Source organism: Lupinus angustifolius, chromosome LG15 (assembly GCF_001865875.1).
Source record: "Lupinus angustifolius cultivar Tanjil chromosome LG15, LupAngTanjil_v1.0, whole genome shotgun sequence".
NCBI lineage: Eukaryota > Viridiplantae > Streptophyta > Magnoliopsida > Fabales > Fabaceae > Lupinus > Lupinus angustifolius.
The window spans coordinates 2,585,569-2,605,847 of NC_032023.1; the positions used below are offsets into that span (position 1 = coordinate 2,585,569).

Genomic DNA, 20,279 nt, shown 5'->3' on the forward strand with positions numbered 1-20,279 from the left:
ATATCTGGTTCTCAAAAATTGTTTGTTTTGGTATATGTGGATGATATCATCATCACTGGATCCTCTGGTTCAGAAGTCTCTCACTTGATCAACAAACTCAGTTCTAGTTTTGCTCTCAAAAATCTAGGCAAATTGGATTATTTTTTAGGCATTGAGGTCAAACATCTTTCAGATGGTTCTCTCTTTCTCTCTCAAAGCAAGTATGTCAAGGATTTGCTCCTCAAAGCTCACATGGACAGTGCCAAACCTAGTGCTAATCCTATGTCCAGTACTTGCAAACTCTCTAAAACTGGAACAGAAGCCTTTGAAAATCCCTCACTGTTTAGGTCAGTTGTTGGTGCTCTTCAGTATGCCACCATAACTAGACCTGATTTGGCCTTTTGTGTTAACAAAGTTTGCCAATTTATGAGTAATCCTCTGGATCAGCATTGGGTGGCAGTTAAGAGGATACTTAGGTATATCAAAGGGACAATTTCCTATGGCATTCATCTCAAGACAGCATCCACTGTTTCCTCTGTTCCTATTACTCTCACTTGCCTATGTGATGCAGATTGGGCCTCTGATCCTGATGATAGGAAGTCCATCTCAGGGGCTTGTCTTTTTATGGGTCCTAATGTCATTACATGGTGGTCTAAAAAGCAACAGACAGTGTCCAGATCCAGCACAGAAGCTGAGTACAGGAGCCTTGCCCTAGCTGCTCAGGAGATGATTTGGGTTGAGTCCCTTCTTTCTGAACTCAAGATTCCTCATCAAACTCCTCTGATTTTGTGTGATAACCTAAGTACAGTAGCAATGGCACATAATCCTGTTCTTCACAGCAGAACCAAGCACATAGAGCTTGATCTCTTCTTTGTGAGAGACAAAATTCATGCCAAAACTCTCCTAGTTAAACATGTTCCATCTGAGTTTCAAACAGCAGATGTCCTTACAAAGCCTTTGGCCACTGCAAGGTTTTTATTGTTAAGGAAACAACTTAAAGTCACTGATTTAGATTCTCTAATCAGTCACCCTAGGTTTCAGGGGGGTATATTAGAGTATAAGACTTAAAGTCTTAGTTTATGGACTGATTCAGTATGGTTGTTACTGAATCAGTTTTATTTGATAGTTGTTCTGTTTCTGTGTTAACAGAAATAGTTAGTTAGGGGAAGTAACTTGTTGTTCACGTTACTTCCCATTCTCATTCTCTCTTGTAATGCTTCCCCTGGATTATATAAAGGGGATAGCTTGTTCATATTCAATCAAGAAATAAAATTACAAACATTTAGTTTCTCTCATTACCTTTCTCTTTATGTTTTCTGTTTGTTAGTTCTTTTACAATGTGTGACTGTGAAGGTTCTTAAAATGCATCTTTTGCCATTGCAGTAATTTCATTTGCTATTGAAATTTGATTTTTTTGTTAATTTTTGTTATATTGTAATGAAGTGCTATTGGACTTGATGTTGAAAGAATACTAGTGTAATTAGTGGCTTATGATTGAGTTGATGGAATCAGTACCATACTCAGAAAGGTTTTTATACCCACAACCATTCATATCTTACTGTACAGTGATGCAACTTAACTAAATCATAATATCGTGGCCTCAATAGTAGTTGCAGGCGAGAAGGTGAGTTTGGTGTAACAGTAAGGGTTGTTGCTTAGTGACCATGAAGTTACAGGTTCAAATCCTAGAAACAACCTCTTCATTTGCAGGAATAAGGCTATGTACATCTAACCCTTCCCAGACCCCACTAAGTGTGAGCATCGTGCATTGGGCCGACCATTTTTAATAGTAGTTGCAGGCAGAAATTTAAAACTCTATTGCTATATGTGTGTGACTTTTGAGTTAGTTATGGTGAGTTGAATATTTTGAATGACATGGTAGTAAATGGTTGGATGGCAGTGCAAAATACATACAGTACATCTAAATTAAATCCATTGAACAATGAAAAATGTTTTTATTGACCATGTTTATATTGTGTCAGAAAAATAAATGTAGGTCAAGGTGTGAATGGGAGTTCTGATGCCAAAGACGGGATTGCTCCTCGTCAAAAACAGCCTAATGGAACCCAACAAGAATCCAAACTAGAATTATTTGGTTTCGATTCTCTTGTCAACATTCTTGGTCTCAAAAGGTATGTGACTTGTTACTGTAAACTGATGTTACTCTTAAGCAGTTAGGTGCTGGCAGCCTTTAACTTTATTAACCACTGTTTTTCATGGTTTGTGTTCAATCACTGCACCATTGATCTTACCCTTCTAATATTTTCTTACAGTGGAATGGTGCACTAGATCAATAGTGATTGTCAAATTTTATATTAGTCTGGGAACTTTTTCTTGGTTTCCTAATTTTAACGCAATTTTTTATTAACGATATCATGTCCATCTTCAGCATGACTGGTGAGCAAGTTGCACCACCATCTAGTCCTAGAGATGGTGAGGATATTCCCATCATTGCTGGGCAGGTATGCTAATTTCTCAAGTATAAGTTCACTTCCTTTTAATTGTATCCTATTTGCTTCTGTCAATAACAATGATATTTTCAAATATAGTCATTGATGAATATGTTGTATGTCTTTATGGTTTGACTTTACCAAAATAAGAAATTGGGAAAAAACCCTCCAACGAGAACATATTCTGTTTTATGTATTTATTTTGAAAAATAAATAAAAGAGGAATCCCAACTTTTGTGATGATATTTTAGAATTCACAATCTCTGAAAAATAATTGAAAGAGATAGAAAGTGAATGGTATTATATTTTAGTCCCTAATTACACAAGTATGATTCGGTGGTCATGACTTGCTATGCTCATTTTCCAAATTAAACTTATCTTCTTACCTGATATGTCCCCTCATGCACTCAAAAATATATACTTCTACACTATTTTGTAACTTTTATTGCCTATGGGGTTGAGGTAAGTTGTTTGTATGAAAGTAATGTCTGCTATCATCCGATGTTCAGTTGCAATTGATCACACCCTCTTTGATGATTTAATATAATATTGGTTATATTTTGCTTTGTCATTGTGAATGCAAAAGCATTATTGTTTTAAGTCACATTTACTATGATCTGATTTTGGACTTACATTTTTTTCCCTTGACATAACAAGTTCATTTTATTTTGCAGTCTGACAAAATGGGTACAATGATGGGTGTATTCATTCCTTGTTTACAGAGCATTTTGGGCATCATCTACTACATTCGTTTCTCTTGGTAACTTAAATGCTTTAATCTGACCTCAAATTGTAGTTCATTCAGGGATTTCCGGAAACAAATATTTGAATGTTAGGTTGTCATTATTTATATTTGAAAACAAATCAACTTTTAACTACTCAAATATCATAACAACATCTGAGTACAACTTAACAACAATTTAGATTCAAAATGTGACAAGTCAAACTTCTTTATGTGACACCTAATACCTATTATAATCAAACGTTCATTCACTGGAAAACTGTAAGTCACTCTAGGAATAGTTTGAAATTGAGATTTAAATCTTGTGGAATATGTTGAAAATACCGACCAAATGCTAGTTTTCATAATCTCTGTTGACTATTTCACTTAGTCCCAAAATACTTAAATGAATACTTTTTTAACATGTTTATAAGGGATTTCTTTAAGTAAAAGTTATTTGTGAATATTTAATAACTTATTTGAACTTCCTTTAATCCTCTACTAAATAGGAGACTAGCCTAAATAATTACCTATTTGGTTCATAGGCTTTTTGGTGCAGTGTAAGCTTCCAAAACTTCTAATGTTCCAATGTTTCAGATGCTTAGACATGAAAGGGTTAGAAGTGAATGCATTAGGGAGAAAGTTAGAGTAACTCCTATTGTGGAAAAGATGGTAGAATCACGTCTTAGGTGGTTTGGATATGTGTGGAGAAGATCGGTAGAATCCCTGTAATGAGAGTAGATCAAATGAAGGTTAGTCCAATTCCTAGAGGAAGAAGGAGGCCAAGAAAAATCATAGGCGAAATGATTAAGAAAGACTTAGAGATCAATGTTTTGTCAATGAATATGATTTATGATAGAGCACCGTGACGTCGTTCGATCTATGTAGCTGACCCCACCTAGTGGCATTAAAGCTTGATTATTGTTGTATACATAGCTGACTGGAAAATCTAGTTGATCGAAATTAATGAGAATAAATATAAGGTGTTATCAGTTGCATTCTACAGATGATGCAATATATGATTCTAATGGGAAATTTAAGAATCATCAATTGGTTCTTGTTCAGCGTTGGTTCTTCCCTTTACCCAGGTGTTGTTCTTATTTGTTTACTATTGTCAAGGAACAACCTTCCTTAAAGCTAAAGTTGTAAACTGAAGTGTCATGGATAATTTTATATTCAGTGAGCACATTCATAGTATCATTTAAATGATTTTTTATAAGCATCAATTAAATAATATATTTTCATTATGTTCATGAATCTAACAATTTATGATTTACAATTACAAAAGTAGTCTAATATTCACGATCTGAGTTGCGATTTGATAACCTTGGTTGGTTGTCTGTAGAGTTCATGAGACAAAGTATAGCTTCTTTGTGGTGTTTAGGGAAGGTGTCTCTGAATAGATGTCCAGATAGATTGGCTTGCTTTGTTGCATGGTTCTTGTTTTTAGTTTTTGTTTTTTAAGTTCTTGTGGTTTTAGAGTTTTTTAAATATAATAATCATTTCCAAGTAGACTTAATATTAGTAAAGTAAATGTAATATAATAACTATCATAATTTTTGTTTTGGTCTCCTTCAGTTTTTGCATTTGACTGAACTGGATTGCTTTGCCATCATTAACTAACCAAAATTTAGATTTTTTCTTCTCCATAATTGTTTTTGTTGTAGGATTGTTGGTATGGCAGGCATAGGAGGATCATTGTTGCTTGTTGCATTATGTGGCATATGCACTTTCCTTACTTCAATATCATTGAGTGCTATTGCAACCAATGGTGCCATGAAGGTAACATGCTATCTTTAATTTTATTTTGGACAATTCCACAAGTTATTTAAACTATATTAAGTAGTTAATTTGAAAAAAGAGTTTGCTGTCATGTCTTTCTCAAGTTATGAGGTCAGTACAGTTGATTGATCAGGCAATGCTTGAGTGTTTAATGTTTAGGGGACTAGGGGTCTCTATTTACATCAAATAAAGTTGAACCTGAGCATATCCTATGTGAACGCACTGGAAGCACCCTGTTGACCAGACAGAGTCACTCCAGATGGGGTAGAATCATAGAAGCATGTTGTAAAAGGTCACTGTTTTGGTACCCGGATGATGTCGGTCTTCACATTTAATATTCTGGCCCAATTTAGTTAACTTGGCTATGAGATTTAACCTTTTAAAAATATAGGTCCTGTTGTGCGGGCTCTCTTGGGGCTAAGTCTAGAGAATATGTCTGAGCGGGCATGTACCGCTGCCATTGAGACCACCACACCAATCTACCTAGACATCATTGGCCGTCTTAGGTTACAATTGAGGAAAAAACATTTTTCTGTAAGTTAAATTGTTTGCCTTACATGTTTACACTGGGGAGTCCTCGTGTTGCACCAGGATGAGTGATTTCCTCGGAAGTCCTTGTGTAGGTCCTCTTTGCCTGTGAGGGTAATGTTGTGCTTATTTACCCTCCCCAAACCCAACTAAGTGGGAGCCTCGTGCAATGGATTATAATTTGACATGTTTACACAGGTTTTTACCAAACAATGAGTACAATAATAGTTTATCACTTATCAGCTTGTTATCCTATTTATATTATCTTTGATTTCAGTTGAAGTAAAAATACTGTGGAAGTAAAATTTGTTTACTAAATGTTTATACATGTTTGCATAACGTAATACTTTGCCAGCTTCTTGTCCTATCAATGTGGCTTTACCCTATACTAGCATATCTCATCTTGTGATGCAAGGAAATATTGAAAAAGTATTTAATATTTGAGATATTTAAATAAAAAATTAAAACAATGAAAAATAAATTTGTCTATTTTCAAAAAATATATCCTTAATGTAATGTATAAATAGGAATATAGTACATAATAAGAAATTTATAATTTAGAAATATTGGGAATTTAATAAATAATTTGAAAGAAAATGTCAGTGGGAGTATTAAAAGTTGAAAGTGGATGCTAGAACAAAAACAGCTATTAATAAGAGTGAGAAATTTGTACTTTGGTCCAATAAGAGTGAGAAATTTTAAATCATGGCTAATTGCACTAATCATTCCATGTGACAAATTCTATAAATGCCAGATGTCAAAACAAAATGATATAGTCAACTTCCACATGGCAAAAGTCAGCAGACAATTACTTTTATATATAGATATACATATAGATATGGACATAGGTTACCATTCTCTGTAAACAAAAACAAATCTTGAGTGGTATTTCATGTTTTAGTTTTCAAGTTGTGTCTGATGTAGATCTTTGTCCAGTAGTGACAATTTCTGTTCGGAGATAGGTATTAAATTTTCGTGCTCATTACTATCTACAAAAAAGCTATCGCTGGTATATATTGAGATTTTGAGTAAAAGGCATACTTTAGAAACAAATTATTCAAGGTAAATCAGGAAACATCCTTGTATGTTCATTGAGATTTTGTATATTATTTTTATGTTTGTCCATCTTCTCTTTTAGCTTTATCTTGTCTGCATCGTTGATTCGTAGATATGGTTGTTTTTTGTGTAGGGTGGGGGACCATATTATCTCATTGGTCGCGCCCTTGGTCCAGAAGTTGGTGTTAGCATTGGTTTATGCTTCTTCCTTGGGAATGCAGTTGCTGGAGCACTGTAAGTGCGTAACATGATTTAAAAAAATATAAACGGAAAACTTTAAACAGCATCAGCCTAGGAGGACGATGGATCAAGTCTTGCCTCATAGCTTAATGTGCACCACAAGTGAAGTCTGAGTTCTTTTTCTGTTTCTTTTTTGTCTAGTTACGTATTGGGAGCTGTGGAAACATTTTTGAAAGCAGTTCCTGCTGCTGGGATTTTTAAAGGTAATGAGTCTAGTAACAGTTTTTTTGGAACTGTTGTATCTTATCTTTTTATTATTTTAAATGCAAGCATATTTTTTCGCAGTTCCAGAGGGTTGTTGTTTTGTGCTTTTGACAGATATCTGTTTCAACAGTCATAAGTAATTAGTTCGGCAAATAAATTTCACCTCAAGAAACTTGGTATACAGTTTTGGGAAAGTGGGGTTGTAATATTATATAAACTTATATCTCAAATGAAAGAAGATAAACTTTGTTTACCTGATTAATAATTTAGTTCGGAGTCTATTCTCTCTCTAGGTAATTACTCTAACATTAAGAAAAAAAGTTTTAGTAGTTATGGGAGAACATTTCCGTTTTCAAAATAAAATAGAACTAGAGATGGATTGGAGAAAGAAAAGATGACAGGGCAAAGGAGGTGTCTCCTTTTCAAGTGATAAAGATAAATGTTCAAAAAGGCCATCAAACTAAGATGCCTTTTGTCTTCAAATTTTTCCTTGGTGACTGTAATTTGGGATGGCCTGGTCTCTTTATGCGACTCAATTCCCATTGATCAGATGAAAAAGGCTATTCAATCCCCATTGATCAAATGAAAAAGGGAGAAAAGTCATGTTCTATTTTTATATTGACTGGAATACCTTCATAAGTGATTTTCTTACATGCATTTTTTATAATTTCTTTAGCATCAATTGTTAGTATACTTGGCATGTTTGAAGTGAGCAATTGGTCATTTAATGATTACTTTGTTGCAAGTGCAGAGACTGTCTCACAAGTTAATGGAACCGCAGTCGCGCAGCCAATACAGAGTCCAAGCTCTCATGATCTGCAAATTTATGGGATTGTTGTGACTATTATTTTATGTTTTATTGTCTTTGGAGGGGTAAAGATGATAAATCGAGTTGCACCTGCTTTTCTCATACCCGTTTTGTTCTCATTGATCTGCATATTTTTGGGAGTTATTTTGGCTAGAAAGGATCATCCTGCAGGTTTGTTATCTGCTCTATGTTCCTTTTACCCTATTTACCACTGTTGACTTGTCCTTCTGCAAACACTTTGTTTGGTAGAGGATCCATGCATTAGCTTCATCCTGTTCCCTTCACATGTAGGCTATTCTTCCGATAAACTCCAAACTGCCAAAACTCCGTTGATTTTTAGGATAAATTGTTTTTCTAGTTTTCATTAGAGTGAAAACATTCCACAATATGAACTTTCTAAAAAGAACAAAAAACACTTTTAATTTTAGCATGATGGATGTTGAAATATTTGGTCTCAATATTTTATGCTGCTAAATTTAAACAATATTATAAGGATACTTCACTTGCACCCACTTGCTGCAAGGATTAATAACATTGTTTGTAGAGAAAGCTGTGACTCAGTCTAGGCTCACTTACATCTGTTTTGAAGATAAATTGTATTTAGACACCATAGGCCATAGCTTTGTAATTGACTTGTGAAGCTTGTAGGAAAAGGAATAGAAATGGTTAATGTTCAGATCTGCGCTATTATAATAAGAAGAAGAAAGAAGAGAATAATAATAAAACTAAAGGCCCCAACAGACAGGTTAGACATCCATGAGAAAAGGATCTTGAACTGTGACCTTCAATGGAATTAGTATTGTTCTCATATATAATATAGAAATTTATATTTTTCTTTGATAAAAAAGGAAAAAGTTAACAGAAATTGATAATTTTTTAAATTTGATTGTTGATGTCGATGTTGGAATCTAGTACCGATTATTCAGTGAGTTTAAAGCAGTGTTTCTTCTCACATAGTTAAGTGAGTCAGAGTAAAAGCCCAGAGGTTCTTACTTGGCCTTTTAGGGACTCATTACACTTTAAGCATCTGGTCATGCTGAATTTTGTTGCCTCTTTGGTACACTTGGCCAGTCATATTTTTGAAATTAGGAGATATAAATCAATGTTCTTATTAACGTATTTAACTGGTTTTAAGAAAATTAATAAACAAAAATCATGAGGGACTGGAGGGACTGACTCAAACGATAGCAAAAACTATGAGGGGTTTTCTTTGATTTGGTTGGGTGATAAGAGAAGAGGCCGCCATGTTAGTTGGGAGTCGACAGGTTATCTGATAGGGTAATAATGAAAGGGTTTTGGAATTTGATGTCTGGAAATATTGCTTTGGTGTACATTACAGTTTTCCGGTCTTTCCCTGTACTGACTTAAGCTTTTTGGCCCCAAGTAATTCACTTTATGGTTTAGAACAGAATAGAGGATACCAATCCAATGATTTGTGCAACTCATTCTAGGGCTTCAAAGTTTAGTTCCTAAGGAGTGCAATTCATTGTATGGTTTCCTTGGTTCTGATGATGGTACTTGTATCAGATTTTTGGAGAATGTTTGGGAACCTTTCTTTCTAGCGGGTTCTACTCTCCTCTTTCATGTCTTAACCTTGATTAATTTGCCTATTATATCAGCGATTAGTTTTTTAAACAATTTCAAGGCTTTTATTTTAGTTGGAATTTCCACTTTGAAAGAAATTGGAGTGACAGAGAGATAGTTAGAGTCCCTCTATTGTTCAATGGTGCTCTCTTTGTTTGGAAAGCAATGCCAAATAGGACATTGTTCCTTTTGTGGGCTAGGGGTGAATTTTTTTTAATAGAGGATAGAAGGAAAAAGTATAATAATAGATGGGACAGATAAGAAAAACATAACAAAGCTGAAGAAAAGGGAACTATGGAAAGTTAGTTAATAAGATCGGTACAATTGACTGCTTGTTAATATGTACAGCTCACGTTGCTTTTACACTTCATGCTGGATATTGAAACTTTTTTCTTTAAAAAAATGAACAATTTCTATTATACATGTATAATGTAATGACTTTATTTTTTTCATATTGTTTTTACTATATTTGTTTCAGAGGGAGTTACTGGGTTGAGTTTGGAGACAATTAAAGAAAATTGGAATTCTGATTATCAAAAAACTAATGCTGCTGGAATTCCAGAAACTGATGGCTCTGTAACCTGGGATTTCAAGTAAGACGCCATAGCCTTTTCTCATTTTCTTATATTCAAATCCCTTCTAATATACTATTTAGCCTTTCAATGATAGGCAAGAAGCCTCGATATCTATAGCCTTTGGGTTTTACCCTGTCAGTGAATAATTTGTGTGGGCGAAACCCTTTTACATGAGACAATTGACCTAAATGCTTTATGAAATCAAAGCAAACATTGCAACGACATGAGGTCATTAGGCTGAATCTGATATTGTGTCTGATTTAACAAGTAGTCCATGCTCTAGATAGTGTTCTGAGATTCTTATGCACTCCGTTCCCATTGGGAGCCTTTGGAAATGATTTCAATAAATAACTTTTTATCCAAATATTTTCAACTCTGGTGTTGGGACTTCTTCAAGTATTATTAGAGTATGCTGCATTATGATAATGTTGTTTAGAGAAGAATATTCCACTTTATACAGTTAGAATATCTTAGGTTCAGTTTGACATAATGTTTGAGACCCTATGTATAAATTTTCAGTCATAAATTCCCAGGGTCACTTTCTTCTTGGTCTCCCTGTCTTCTCTCATTTTATCTTAGATTCTCACTTCCTCAGATCCCTAGACTCCTGAATTGGTATAAAAAAGCTTGTTTATCAGAAGTCCAAACACCACAGAGCTTCTTTGATTTTTATCTGTTCAATCCAAACGTTACAAAAAGAGGCTTCATCGGTTTTCTCTATTTGATACCATGGATAATTCATTGGATCCATCTTTGGAATCTTCTCTTCCTTCCTTGAACATTGTTACTTTTTCTCATAGGATCTCCATGAAAATAAAACATCTTTCTCATTTGGAGCCATTAGATTGAGTTAAATCAGAGGTTATTGCATGCAGAAGTTCATTGAAAACCTAGAGATTTCTTGCAAGTTAGTCACAATGTTGATGAAATCTATATGATAAGTAGCTTGATTGGGAACTACTAGAGAATTAGACAATTCTGCTAGTTTAAAAATATAGTGTTAGTTATCAAAAACTAACTATTGGCATAGTAGAGAAGCTATCCACCTACTATAACAACAAGAACAATCCACCTACTATAACAGCAAGAACAATCTACCTACTATAACAGCAAGAACAATCCACCTACTATAACAAGAACAATCCACCTACTAGTTAGTTACTTTTACAGGAACAACGGGATAAATAGTTGTCCTCATGGTTGTGTTCATTGCTATCACACAATCTTCAGACCTGAGTTTAAGGTTTCATTCATTCATTGCAATTGTGGGATGTGATTCATGCCTATTTTCAATTTTAGTCATGCAAAATTCATCAAGTTTGTTCTGAACTCCAAAATACGAAGAAAGGTACTAAATCTGTTTCAAAACATTTGATATGAATCAATGCATCAATTGATTCATTGGTTTTGATTGGGCACCTAATTTCATCGAAAGAGCATGCTGCTGTTATCCTCTATGGGCTTGTTGATGAATATAACTCTTCTGTGACATCAATCGCTAGTTGCTTGGAGCTGTACACCATTTGCGAGATTGAACCACTCCTGTTGGCTGGTGATTCTAGGATTAAGAAGAATCGCTCTGCAATTTCCAATGTTTTCTCTTTGTTGAATTGGAGGGTCCTAGTACGGAAGGAGGAAGAGAGATGATAGGGACTACTAAAATAACGAGATCGATATTTGCGGAAATCTGATTTATTTCTGTCTTTTTACAATAATACAAAGGATGATTTATACACACTTGGAGATTAAAGAAGAATGAGGGAAGTTATTCCCCATATAATTGCTAATTATAATAAATAGGAAAAGCTATGAATCAGCTAATACTAATATACATTTAAGAGGAGGGATCCACTTACTCCAAGAACTTACTCTTTATCCTAGCCATCAATTCTAGGGAAATCCAATGGTTTCAATTAGTGAATAGATCTAAATCATTAGATATCTATAGAATTGATGGCTAGGATGGGGAGTAAGTTTAAATTTTATTGTCCTATTTATATTAATAGTAGAATCCTAGTCCTAATTAAATAAAATAAGGAAACAAATCAGTGAATATAAATACCAAATGAATCCTTAGAGATCACCTGGGACACTCTAAACTATGTTCAAATGTAAAAATGATATTATGAGATACTTTTCATATATTTTAACACCTAGATGCAAATTATAACTTAAAAATTAGATAAATAAATACTAAGTTCCACATAAACATTGGTTGGAACTTGGATGACAAGTTAGGGATGCCATAAGGACTGGAAAGGTAACTTGGCAAGACATCTGGAATGATCATCAACTTGATAGAAGTTTCTTGGCATGCAATCAAGCACAACAAAGTTCGAACTTTCCAAAACTCCATTTGGAAGCTTCAAGCAATAATGCTGAGACCTAAAATCTTTGTAATTAAAACAAAGGGTGCAATTGCTTCTAGGAGAAAGACGAGGCTAGTGCGTATGGGATAAAGAGCCGAGGGTGGAGCATCTTGGACGGAGACATGGCGAATGCATTTGGGACAAAGACCCGAGGCCACCGCATCTAGAGTAACGAGTTGGTTTAGTGAGTCTTAACCAACATAAGGCACCATCCAAATGATCGTCAACCGTAACTTAATTGACCAATATATGATGCATCCATGGGAAGTGAGTCACCATTTGAATAATTGTTGGTAGCAGGAGAGGCCACTTCTATGATTTATTAGTGGTAAAGGAATGTCATGACAATTGACATCAGGTTCGTAGTGCCAGTGTTGTTCTAGGCATAACATGCCTTGATGGAAGTTGGTGGTGCATTTGGGACAAGTGCTTTGAATTTGTGCTATTTTTTTCTTAGGTTTGACATCAGATGTGTAGTGGCAGTATTGTGCCAGTATTGTTCTAAGCATAACAGTGAGGTGCTATGTTTGGAGTTTTTGCTGTTTAATGTTGACTTCTGGTTTCAAGGAAGTTATACTTGTAGACTTAATATCAGACGATATTTCCTTATTCCCATGGTTTGTACTTTGTAGGAACCCGTTAGGGTTAGTATGGGAGTTGGATTTTGGAGGGGAATGAATGGAAAGGGAAGGCTTGGAAGTCATCTCACAAGTGTGTATCCCTTTCCCTTCTTTCTCCTCAAAAATCCAACTCTCAAAATAACCCTTATGTGGTGTAAAAGTTGCTAGTTTTACTCCAAGCATGATATTGCTATTAATTCTCCTTTCTAATGTTGAGAGATTGACAACTTTGCATCATTGATGTTTTTTTCTTTTTGTTTGTCTTCTTTCTTTGGTGAGGATCACTTATCCTCCTAATTTTAGAAATGTTCTTTTCAACAACAATAACCAAGCCTTAATCCCAATGTCCTTTTAGAAATATTGTTCTTTTCATCATAATGAATTTCTTCTTTCATAAAAGGGTGACCAAGTGCATGAGGCTCCTACCTAGTGGAGTTTGGGGAGAGTAGATATGTGTAGTCTCACCCTCTCAAGCAAAGAGATTGTTTCCAAGATTTGAACCCATGACTTTCTTTATCATGTTTTTCCTTAGAAAGCCCTGTCCTGTACTATTTATTTATGTACTTCTCTTATTTGGGGTAAATTTACATTCTTGGTTTTGTTGTTTGTGTCTTACATTAAGTTTGTAGTTTTTTAACGTATATTGTTAGTCACCAATCACCATTATAGTATTGTAGTGTTCTTGCAAAGCCCTGTTTTCTGGGACCATTTAGAGTAACTTGTTTTTCATAAGGGTTAACGCTTCAGATATAAATAGCGAAAAAAGGGCGGCCCATTGCATGGGTGTCCCAGTTGTCACCAGATTTGTGTCCCACAGTTGTGGATTCTTGTGCACATAATAATTCTTGTGGAGAAAGAGTTAGGGTGAATTTTATCACTTTGCCTGTTGTCCATAGAAGTTAAAACACCTCATTCACATTAGTGTGGGTGCCTATGGAACCAATTTGTATAAAATTTTGCTTGTTTATGATATTGAAATATGATTTTCCAAATTTTCTGACATACTTTTTTCACCAGTTCATTGGTAGGTCTTTTTTTCCCAGCTGTGACAGGAATAATGGCAGGTTCTAATCGATCATCCTCCCTGAAAGATACTCAGCGATCAATTCCTGTTGGAACATTAGCTGCTACTGTTGTAACTTCTGCTATGTACCTTGTTTCTGTGGTTTTGTTTGGTGCTGTTGCCAGCAGAGAGAAGCTTTTAACAGACAGGTAATTTTTGGTCAAAAAGTTCTTTGCATAGTTTTTTCTTGATAAAAAAAAAAGAATTTCCTGAAGATGTTGAGAAAAATAGAACAGAAAGATTGGGAATACTCCTAACAGGAAACAGAAAAGGATAAAAGGAGAAAGTTCAAGGATGATTACAGAAAACCTTGTCCCTCTTAATGTGCACTAAAGAAATCCATTAAAAAACATGCATGTATGAAGCCCTTTTGATCCACTTTTCTGTTTCCTTTGGAGTTTATTTGGTACTAAACTTGTGCCACAATCTTTCAGATTACTGTGCAAATATGTTCTCCGTGGTATTTTAGTCATAAATTCATTGTTTATTTTTCTTTTTTGCGCGGGGGCAGGGGGGATTGCCCATATAATAGATATTATCTGAAATATTGAATGAATTTCTATTCACTGGTTTCATTTTGGTATGGAGCTTTTATGCAGGCTACTTACAGCTACAATAGCCTGGCCTTTTCCTTCATTAATTAAAATTGGTATTATTCTTTCAACCATGGGTGCTGCTCTTCAGAGCCTGACTGGTGCCCCACGTCTGCTTGCTGCAATAGCCAATGATGATATTTTACCTATTTTGAACTACTTCAAAACTACAGATAGCAGTGAGCCTCATGCTGCTACCTTTTTCACGGCTTTTCTATGTATTGGGTGTGTCATTATTGGGAATCTGGATCTTATCACTCCAACTGTAACTATGTTTTTCCTTCTATGTTATACTGGTGTCAACTTATCCTGCTTCCTTCTTGATCTTCTCGATGCCCCTAGTTGGCGTCCTCGGTGGAAATTTCACCATTGGAGTATGTCTCTTGTAGGAGCATTACTTTGCGTAGGTATGTTGTCTTCCTGTGAATTTTTCTCATCCATTTATTTTAATATTATCTTTATCTCCCTGTTTATATATTATCTCATGACATGTTTGCTATTTGACTTTCTTTTGCTCTGCTTTCTGCCATGAGAGCTTGGGGTTAACAACTAGGATGATAGATAATCCTGTCATTTAAAAAGGGCAGTCCGGTGCATGATATTGCCACTTGGCAGGGTATAAGGATTGTAAATGTATGCAGTTTTACCCCGCAAATAGAGAGGTTGTTTCTAGGACATAAACCCTGATCCGTGACCTCTAAGTCACAAGGCAGCAACCTTAGTGTTGTGCCAAGACATACCCTTAAAACCCTTTGGCTAATGAAGAGGAAGATTAAAACTATGCCCTTAACTTGTAAAAAATCCTTTTATCCAAACATTAGTTCTTGTAGTAATTGCTTCGGCCATATAAGCACACACTGTCAAAGCCATAGCCATGATAGCATGTTATTCAGCTTCCATAGTCCATACTGTGGTTATTTGGAAGAATTAAGTATGAATAATCCATAAACATAGTTTGCTATTAAGCATTAGATGTTTACTTCTGCTGCTGTGTAGGTATGTGTTGTTTTCACAGTAAGTTTAAATTTGCCATAATCAAATAACTTGTTTCCGGTGCAGTGATAATGTTCCTGATTTCTTGGTCATTCACTGTTGTGTCTTTGGCCCTTGCAAGCCTTATATATAAGTATGTGGGCATCAAGGGAAAGGCTGGGGACTGGGGAGATGGCTTCAAAAGTGCTTATTTCCAACTAGCACTTCGTAGCCTTCGGTCACTGGGAGGTATGTACTTTCCAGTTCATTTTTCCAATACAAACTAGTAACATTTTTTATTTTGGCGTCATTGCATGGTTAGTTCATTGTCTGCTGATTATTTGCCATTGTATTTGTAGCAAACCAAGTGCACCCAAAGAATTGGTACCCAATTCCATTAGTATTTTGCCGACCCTGGGGCAAACTGCCAGAAAATGTTCCCTGCCATCCCAAACTTGCAGATTTTGCTAACTGTATGAAAAAGAAAGGTCGAGGAATGTCCATATTTGTCTCTATATTAGATGGGGACTATCATGAATGCGCTGAAGATGCCAAGGCTGCATGTAAACAACTCAGTACCTACATTGATTACAAGAATTGTGAAGGTGTAGCTGAGATTGTTGTAGCCCCTAATATGTCTGAAGGCTTTCGAGGCATCATTCAGACAATGGGCCTTGGCAATCTCAAGCCGAACATTGTGGTGATGCGTTACCCAGAAATCTGGCGTCGGGAGAACTTGACAGAAATCCCTGCCACCTTTGTCGGGATAATCAATGACTGCATTGTTGCTAACAAGGCAGTAGTTATAGTGAAGGGTCTTGATGAATGGCCTAATGAGTACCAGAAACAGTATGGAACAATTGATTTGTATTGGATTGTTAGAGATGGTGGTCTCATGCTGCTTCTCTCTCAGCTGCTTCTTACCAAGAAGAGCTTTGAAAGTTGCAAGATTCAGGTATTCTGTATTGCAGAAGAGGATGCAGATGCAGAGGGGCTGAAAGCAGATGTGAAAAAATTCCTTTATGACCTTCGGATGCAAGCAGAAGTCTTTGTCATAACCATGAAATGGGATGCACAAACAGATGGTGGGTCTCCGCAAGACGAATCAATGGAAGCTTTTACTAGTGCTCAACAAAGGATTGATGATTATTTGACCCAAATGAAAGCTGCAGCAGAGAGAGACACTACCCCTCTAATGGCAGATGGTAAGACCGTGGTAGTGAACGAGAAGCAGGTCGAGAAGTTTCTTTACACAACACTTAAGCTCAATTCGACAATTTTGAGATACTCAAGAATGGCTGCTGTTGTATTGGTAAGTCTGCCTCCACCTCCACTGAACCACCCGGCATATTTCTATATGGAGTATATGGATCTGTTGCTGGAGAATGTACCCAGGATTTTGCTTGTCAGAGGCTACCGCAGAGACGTTGTAACTTTATTTACATAGTTCAAGTACAGTTATTAAATTTCTCATTTTCTGTTTATATTTTTGTAGTTTACAATGTAGTCTTCTTTCTTTGTACCACCCCATCAGATTCTATAGAAATTCTTTAAATGTGACTTCATTTGAATTATTTTTCATGAGATGAGAAATGTGTTATTCTTTATACTCGTTTTCCATGTCAACACAGCAGAATATAGGCCATTAACATTTGAGATGGACACTAGCTATATATCTAATTTCAAGCTAGGCTTCTTATGCCTGTTTTCACATTGGCACAATATAGTTTGTTCCATAATATGTAACAACCTTTTTCGATAAATCATCCTATTTCACTATTAGTTACTAAATATTTAAATCAATTCAATTAAAATATGACACTCATTGTGGATCATTAACAGGCCGAACAGTTCTAGTAAAGTCTGGTGGTAACTTTCCCATCATCACAACATATGAATAAGAAACATTAATCCTTTCTTCCACAAACCCAAATTATTTCTTAGAGCGATTTCAATGATTGTCAACAAGGAAAAAAGATTGACATATGATTTTTTTATGGTTATAACTTTTTTTAATGCTTCCTGATTTCTAAGAAATGTGTTCTTAACTTCAGAGCAATATGTTTAGAGGGGTAACCATAAACCTCGAAAGGGATTAGTTCATTACCTAAAAAGGTGAGGAGATACTCTTGGTAGTACTAAAAAAAAGAGCAATATGTTTATTATCTTTCATGAATTCTTCATAAACATGTGGTGGTGCATTTTAAACATCCAAAATTATAATTTTTAAAACTGGCACATCATATATGTACTGTTATAATTGTTCTCCACAATTTACTTTTACTAAAAGTTGGAGGTCTTCCATTACAAAATTAAGAAAATAACAAGGTCAGGGCCAGCCAATCATTAGCCATTATAGTTCACAAGTTAAATCCTCATAACAAAAGTTTGTGTACTTTTCTTCTTTTAGTTTGAGTTTTCATGTAGTTTATTTAGTATTAAGAAAGTACTTAATTTAGGTTGATAACTTTGTAGCTGAAATGCTTAATATTGTGTCTTGTGGGCAATATTTCACTATTTTGTCATCAATCATCACATATCTATTTTGTGTATGTTGAAGTTGGAAAGAGTGTAGCTGAAGATAATGGTTCAGTAAGACTAAAGATTCAGTCTCAGTGATATGAAAACAAAGAACATTAACATAGATTACAGTTTAGAGACACATCATGCATGAAACTTATGGTTGTTTTTTTTATATAGCACCAATGTTCTTAAGACCAAGAACAACACCAACACCAATGATGTGTCCAACAGTTCCACAAGCCAAGGTATCAGCAAGGGTGAACCCAGCTGGGTCACCAGTTTGCAACCCTGAGTCCCTCACCTCCAGCTTTAATCCTGCTGTTGCTTTTCTGTTTGCTGATGGAGCCAATCCAAACCTTCCGGCGAACAGCATCAGGCTTGTAGAGGCCACTATGATCTGCACAACATAACAAACACCTCATCACATGCACATAATCTATTTTCCTATAACAGCTTTCTATAACGGGTAAGACTGCGTATATCTACCATTTCCAGACCCAACAAGGTAAGAGGCTCGTGCATTGTGCTGCCGTTTTTTTAGTTTTCTGTTGTTAGCTTTTAGTTATTAGGAGCATTCCTGCAACTAGCTAGTTTACAGTTTTGATAGTTACAAAACTCTTCCTTTATATGCATGCTCCCAGAGAAGCATAATGTTACAACTTTCATTTTTTTCTTTCAATCAACAGTGAGGTGTTTCAGTTTGTCCAATATTAACATAATTATAGTTAAAAAAAAGTACAATTTTAAGTTTGTAAAAAGTGCTTTTTGAAGTTCAGCTTTGCTCAACTCTGACCAACTTTCAGTGATCCCAATTAACTTGAAAGCATGTTTTTCACACTTGCTTGACAATTTTTTTCTGAAAACTTTAGATTTGATAATATAAATACTCTGCCATATAAAAATTAAAGTTGTCAAAAAGTTGTGAGCATAAATGTTGGCAAAGCATTTTCCTTTGTCATAGTAACTAAACTAACAACTTTCTAATTTTTCCTACTATTATGCACTCAACAATTCACAAGAATGTTAGCATGTTCTAAAACCAATTTAGCATTTATCTATTATCTATTATTCATCCTCTTAAAATATAAACATACATACATATTACACTATAAACAAAATTAAGAACATAAAAAAATGAATTTGATCTAAAAAGTTGAGATCCTACCAGATTAGTGGGTGAACCAATAAAGTCACAGCGAACTCCCAAACCACCCTTTCCCTTGCGCCTCATGGGTTGGACTGCAACCTGCCCAATGAACCAACCAAAGTTCATAATCACATCCCATATTCAAATCATATATTTACATATCTATATACTTAAGGAATGGACTGCAGGAGATTGTGGGCTCGAGTCCCACCATCAACCGAAAAAGGGGAGTTATAAGGCAGTTTAATTACTAGAATGAATGAGGTTGAAGGTGAAGTCTCACCCATAACAAAATACTAATATACTAACAATTGCCGATAAAATATATATATATATATATATATAATGGATGAAATTGCTGACCAAGTTTTGGACAGGTCCTGGTGAAAATTTGGGTCTAAGGCCACTGAACTGAGGAAGAGTGGTCATCAAAGAAGTTGTCATTTGTTGAAAATGAAGAAGGAAATTAAAATGTTGCACTCTTTATGGTGTTTTCACTATTTTGTTTAAGAAGATTTGTGTGTTGGTTAAGGTCTATGATGTAATAACAACATGCAAGAGAATCTAACAACAGATAGCCACATGAAAATTTTGTGGTTTCAGAGTGTCAATATTAGATACTTGTTTCCAACGTGGCATTATCCTATTTGATTTCATCTGGGGGATTGGATAATGTCTTGTACCTATGTTGTCACCAATTAACAAATCGTCAACTCATTAAAATTACAATATTTATGTTGTAATAAGGTGACTATTCTTATTGCTAATAGAAATAGTAGTATTTGTTCTGGATGATATTCGAACATTCAACCTCATTCACTTGACTTCTTCTACCATTCTATATAAGGATTAAACTATCTTATAACTTTTTTTAAAATTTATTATGGTGAAACTTGAACCCATAACCTCCTTTATTTCAATCCTTAAACCCTTACACCTTATTTAGATTATTCCAGCTTATGACTCCATGTTGCACTTGTTACTACTTACTAGAGATGTAATGTCCAATATCTACAAATTAGAATATTTCTTTTTTAAGATTTTGAATGTTTTGTTCTACTATTC

The 20,279-nt window shown here is 35.1% G+C and overlaps 2 protein-coding genes across 4 annotated transcripts in view; one reads left to right on the top strand and one right to left on the bottom strand.

Moving 5' to 3' along the window:
- Positions 1 to 17,198, top strand: part of LOC109328245 (cation-chloride cotransporter 1-like) — an 18,958-nt gene extending 1,760 nt beyond the window's left edge. Inside the window, exons 3-14 of one of the 2 annotated variants that reach the window (XM_019561621.1) lie at positions 1,962 to 2,111; positions 2,369 to 2,441; positions 3,104 to 3,189; positions 4,818 to 4,932; positions 6,650 to 6,750; positions 6,898 to 6,959; positions 7,712 to 7,939; positions 9,831 to 9,945; positions 13,934 to 14,128; positions 14,579 to 14,979; positions 15,632 to 15,793; positions 15,904 to 17,198. In XM_019561621.1, the coding sequence (XP_019417166.1) occupies positions 1,962 to 2,111; positions 2,369 to 2,441; positions 3,104 to 3,189; positions 4,818 to 4,932; positions 6,650 to 6,750; positions 6,898 to 6,959; positions 7,712 to 7,939; positions 9,831 to 9,945; positions 13,934 to 14,128; positions 14,579 to 14,979; positions 15,632 to 15,793; positions 15,904 to 16,991 (2,776 nt within the window). In that variant the 3' untranslated portion in view covers positions 16,992 to 17,198. Of the gene's footprint in view, positions 1 to 1,961; positions 2,112 to 2,368; positions 2,442 to 3,103; positions 3,190 to 4,784; positions 4,933 to 6,649; positions 6,751 to 6,897; positions 6,960 to 7,711; positions 7,940 to 9,830; positions 9,946 to 13,933; positions 14,129 to 14,578; positions 14,980 to 15,631; positions 15,794 to 15,903 lie in introns of those variants that run through there. The other variant, XM_019561622.1, reaches the window with a different exon arrangement.
- LOC109328732 (photosystem I reaction center subunit psaK, chloroplastic-like) lies at positions 18,117 to 19,802 on the bottom strand. 2 transcript variants are annotated; one of them, XM_019562327.1, is made up of 3 exons: positions 19,578 to 19,802; positions 19,233 to 19,313; positions 18,117 to 18,464 (listed from the first exon to the last, which is right to left on the bottom strand). In XM_019562327.1, exons 1-3 carry the CDS (start codon positions 19,656 to 19,658, stop codon positions 18,237 to 18,239), a joined length of 390 nt encoding a protein of 129 aa, XP_019417872.1. In that variant the 5' UTR covers positions 19,659 to 19,802; the 3' UTR covers positions 18,117 to 18,236. The 2 variants fall into 2 exon arrangements, with proteins under 2 accessions (XP_019417872.1, XP_019417871.1); XM_019562326.1 differs by having other exon boundaries at positions 19,557 to 19,734.